This window comes from Corylus avellana, chromosome 3 (genome assembly GCF_965113065.1).
Source record: "Corylus avellana chromosome 3, dhCorAvel1.hap1.2, whole genome shotgun sequence".
Classification (NCBI taxonomy): Eukaryota; Viridiplantae; Streptophyta; class Magnoliopsida; order Fagales; family Betulaceae; genus Corylus; species Corylus avellana.
The window spans coordinates 2,129,154-2,134,218 of NC_142492.1; the positions used below are offsets into that span (position 1 = coordinate 2,129,154).

Sequence of the window (5,065 nt, forward strand, 5' to 3'; positions counted from 1 at the left end):
ATTCCGAAATCGAAAAAAAAAAAAAAAAATACAAAAAATACAAGAATAATGCCACTCTTTACATTTATTTTACATCAACTAATATGACGTATTTTAAGTGACTTTGAGTAATTCTACTCTTTACACTCATTTATCACACATATTTCATAATAACTGATGTTACCTGTTTTAAGTGGCTTGTCAACTATTTTTTTGTTTGAATAAAAAGCCACTTAAAGCAACTCATTTCCTTTATTATTATTATTTTTTTTCGACTGACAATATGTCATATCTATTGATATGAAATAAATGTAATAAATAAGTGTGAAAAGCCGCATTACTCTAAGATACAAAGGTCTAAATGCCATTCAAGTAAGCAACCATCAGCAAAGATGCAAACCATACTAGACAAGAATTGCAAAGTAACCGATCAAATGAGTGATGAAATCAAATGGCCCAAGAATTTTCCATCATTTTGTTATCAAAGAATCACAATGGAATTAATTGACCAGACTCTTGGGAGGGGATGGGGATCAGGAAAGGAGCAATTAACAACCTAAAGAAGTTACAAGTTCTCAGGCTCAAAGCCACTATGGTGGAAGGTTCACCAAAGGAGTAACTGAAACCAAGTCATTCAATCAAATCCCACAAGAAATAGAAGATTATTATCTGTGCTGGTATATAACTCCATTCAAATGTATATGATAAACAGCACGAGCTTGTTTAAAGAGTTGAGAAATCAAAGATTTAAAAAGTTTACATGCAAGAGCTCAAATTCCTGAACTTGATAAGAAAGGTAGAATATAAACCTGTGAGAAAGGTAGGGCATAAATCTGAGAGAAACAAGGAGTCACTTTAACAAAAAGGCAAGAGCTCAAACTCCTGAATTTGATATACCCACAATAGAGCACTTTCAACTGCCAGAGAGATTAACAACAGGATCCAAATGGAAATATTTGTCTAAATTCAACAACCCATAAAAACATCAAAACGTATGTTCTCTAGAGCACCCATCAGATTCATGTTTATTCCAAACACCAATACCCAATAAATCAAACTAGAACATTAGAGCTGCGTCCATAGTAAAAGTCATTATTAATTGTCTTCATCTTTCCCGCCTTCAAAACGACGCTTAAACTTGGCAATCTGCCCTAAACGCTCAGCCATTTGGCGTTTAGCCCTAAAGTGGTAGACTTTACCAACATGGTGTATTTTGGTCATTGAAACGTGCATTAATCTGCCACTCTGAGTCACATAGGATATCCATTGCAACTGAGGGTGCAATCCTTTCTTCATTTCCAGATAATCTGCAATTGAAAGCGGAGCAAGCTTTATACTATTGCAATGTGACATTTAAACCACTTCCTAATAGAATTTGCAATTCAAAAAGAACAACTCTCCTCATCATCAACAGAAATAAAATAAAAATTGCATTTACAGTTGTAAATGGTTCGATTTACACAATGTAATAAAATAAACCATTATAATTATACCAAGTACAGGTGCTTAGGTTCAATATTTTCCAAAAACTCTTGCTCAAATATCACTTTACAATTGTGTAAGCTATTACAGTCAAGAAATTTGTTTTCCTCTCCTCGTGAGTGCTCTCTCCTCGCTCTCTTGTTGTAGAGTCTCTCTAGGGTTTCCCTTACCTCTCTGCTGTATTCACCCACTTCCCTTCTCCCTCGTCAACCTTACTTGCATCATCTTTCCCTCCTTCCCCATTGCCCATGGACATCAACCAGTCTGAGATAGATCAACTTATTTCTCAGACAGAAGCATTAAGCTGGAATGATAACCCTCCTATTCTCCACCTAAGACAACTGCCAAGCCATCTATATTGTAACATTAAGTCCATCTTGGCGGAGATGGATGCAGCCCGGCAGAACCCCCCTTCCCCAGAGAACCTAGTCCAAGAGGCACATCTTCAAGGAGCACTCCAGGAGCAACTTCGTATAGGGAAAATTCTCTGGAAACAAAAATCCAGAGAAACCTGTCTAACCTGCAAGGGTCAAAATACAAAATATTTCCCTGCCTCAATGGTCATTCGACATAGGTATAATTCTATATCCTTCATAAAAAGCCCCTAGGCCAGATGACATGACTGGGTTGTTCTATGAAAGGTACTGGCCGATTGTTAAATCCAGTGTAATTTCTTTCATCCAGTCCTTTTTTAGAAGGGGTCATATGCTGAGAGAAGTTAATTATATTCACATACCCTCATTCCCAAAATAGATAACCCTTCTAAAGTCAATCAGTTTAGGACTATTAGTCTCACTAATATCAACTATAAACTGATTTCCAAGATTCTTCCTAACAGACCTGAAACCCCTCTTCTATAAAAATCTCCCTAAACCAATCTGCTCTCCACCAAGGAAGATCCATTCATGACAACTCTATTCTTGCCCATGGAATTTTTCATGTCATGAAACAAAAGAAAGGTAATGGTGGGTTCATGGGTCTTAAACTTGACGTGGCCAAAGCCTTCGACCAGATGGAATGGTCATTTATTCTTAAGATTTTTTTTCTCTGCTTGGTTTCCACCAAACATAGATCAACTGGATCCACCAATGCCTCTTTCCAGTCTCCTATTCAATTCTGTTGGACGGCTTCCCCTTTGGTAAGTTTTGCCCCAGCCGGGGTCTTATGCAAGGGGACCCTCTTTTCCCTTCTCTTCATCCAGGGCTCTGAAGTCCTATCTAGGCTCATTCTTGAAGAAGAATCCTCTGGCACTATCCATGGTATTAAAATCAGCAGACAAAGCCCTCCCATTTCCCATCTCCTCTTTGCAGATGATATCATGCTCTTTGCTGAGCTAACTTATCAGAAGCCTCTACCCTCTTAAACTGCCTCAAGTTGTATTCCTCCTGGTCTGGTCAATCTAACAACCCTTTCAAATCTGCTATCCCATTTAGCAAAAACACCAAACCTAAATCCATCTCTTCTATCCAGGCTATCCTTAACCTCAGGCAGATCTCTCCAAATGCAAAATACCTAGGCCTTCCCCTTTTCATCCAAAAAAACAAAAAAGTAGCCTTTGAGGACATCAAATCTAAAATTCTCCAGGTGGGGCTTCAACCCTTCCAAGAGACATAATCTAACCCTTCTAGACTGGAACAAAATTTGCTCCCCAAAATCTGTAGGGGGTTTAGGCATCCATACCATGGAATACCAAAATTCTTCTCTCCTAGCTAAGCTTGGCTGAAAAATCCACAATCAAGATCATCTTCTTCGGGTTAAAGATTTAAGTACCAAGTACCCCAGATTTTGCAATTTCTGGAAGTTCCCATCATTCCTAACAACTCTTGGCTTTGGAAAGGGGTGCTTAAAAATCGCCAAATTGTTGAGAAAGGAGCTTGTTGGGCTATCTCAAATGGGCATAACCTGAATATTTGGTGTTCTCCTTGGAGTGCCATAGCGGTGTTCATGCGTGGCACAACCCAGCCATGGCTAGGTTGTCTCCCAACTAACCCCTAAGCCGCCCCCTAAGAGAATAGTAGGTCAACAGCACCCCCTTTGTGTTAGGGCCTTAGGGGGTAGCTTGCAGTCACCCTGATCAGATGGGGCGGAGTCAACCCCTCTGATAGGGAGTGACTCGCGACCACCCTTAAACCGAGGGCAGCTGGGAGACGACCTAACCATGGCTTGGTCATGCCACCCATGGCCACTATCCACCCGCCCAACCACTTTTTTTTTCCCTTCCTTTTTCTTTTTTTGGTTTTTTTCTTTTTATTTGAAAGGCACAATTGTATTTTCCCAGGCATTTCTACTATCTATTTGACGAAAAGGGAGGTCTCAAATTTAAAATAAGCTGAAACTTAGGTCTATCTATCCAATTGAAAACTCCAATCCTAAAATGAAAATGGCTACAAGCGAGGGTCTGGACCTAACCCTTTACTCAACCCATATTTGAAAAAATGCTTCTATAAATTTGGGATATATGTCAAGGGCATCAGAGAGGACAGTCATATAAAGGTAGACTAAACAGCTCGGCATTTTATCGAACACTTGTTAGCTATTTCATTACGGGTAATTTGTCACAGGTTTTTGAAGCGCTTTCAGCTCATACTGAACCACAGTTTATTCCACAACAGAATTTCCGACTGGATCCAAAAAAAAAAAAAAGACTCTTAGTCACCTTTTTCAGGTTTTGAACCTCTAAATTCCTAGTAATTTTCCCACTCAACCTTTCATTTTTTGCTTCTTCCCCGAAACATCAGGGAAAGGAAAGGAAAAGAAAAAAAATCTTATCCCTCGTAAATTTCAGAACCAAACAGAACATAAAGTGTCAAGGAAATTGGAAATCCAACAACCACACATAAATACCTGTGACTATTGTGGTAAAATACAAGAATGGAAGACATGAAAATCGAGGAATCAGAAGCTAAGGGCTTGAAGAGTGGAAGAGACGCTTACAGTGAATCAGTGGTCGAAGCGAGGGGCAAAGGAAGGGGAGAGCATTCACTTCGCTGGACGGAGACAACGGCGCGCGTAGTGATGATGAGCATTGGGCTTCTGATGGGTTTGGGTTTTAGTAATCCATATGTTGGCCCAAATGGGGGGGAAAAAAAAAAGGTATCATATAATTTAGAGTTCTTTGTTAATTTATTATATTAAAATATGTTACTTTTATATACTTAAGAGTTTAATATAAAAATAATAGTTAAGATTGAAAAATTATACGTGATAGAACACATTAGGAATTTTTTTCTTTCTTATTTTTTGATTTTTTTTTTTCAATTTTCATTGTCATTTTAAAATAAAAACATTAAAATCAACTAAAATACAAAATACTCATAAAAACACAAAACAATTTTCACTTTTCTGTCACATCAAAATATTTTTTCAAACTAAAAATAAAAACTATCCCCTAAACACATTAACAAACAAATCCATTTAAGCCCAACTCTTATAATAAAAATCATTTCAACAATAACACCAACTATCCTTAAAGCCGTTTTTTCGAAAAACCCTTATTCATTTCTCTCTAAAATTAAATACAACGTAACTAGGCGCGGGGAATCACCTTAGAGCTTGAGAAGCTATTTCAACTCGTCTCATATAAAATATACATATACAAATTCTT

At 37.9% G+C, this 5,065-nt stretch overlaps 1 protein-coding gene across 2 annotated transcripts; it reads right to left on the reverse strand.

Moving 5' to 3' along the window:
• Positions 1-833: 833 nt before the first annotated feature.
• Positions 834-4,503, reverse strand: LOC148586685 (Ribosomal protein L31). 2 transcript variants are annotated; one of them, XM_088514750.1, is made up of 2 exons: positions 4,396-4,503; positions 834-1,286 (listed from the first exon to the last, which is right to left on the reverse strand). In XM_088514750.1, the coding sequence occupies exon 2, from the start codon at positions 1,273-1,275 to the stop codon at positions 1,075-1,077; it is 201 nt and encodes a 66-aa protein (XP_088370876.1). In that variant the 5' UTR covers positions 1,276-1,286; positions 4,396-4,503; the 3' UTR covers positions 834-1,074. The 2 variants fall into 2 exon arrangements, with proteins under 2 accessions (XP_088370876.1, XP_088370877.1); XM_088514751.1 differs by lacking the exon at positions 4,396-4,503 and adding an exon at positions 4,306-4,395.
• Positions 4,504-5,065: the final 562 nt, after the last annotated feature.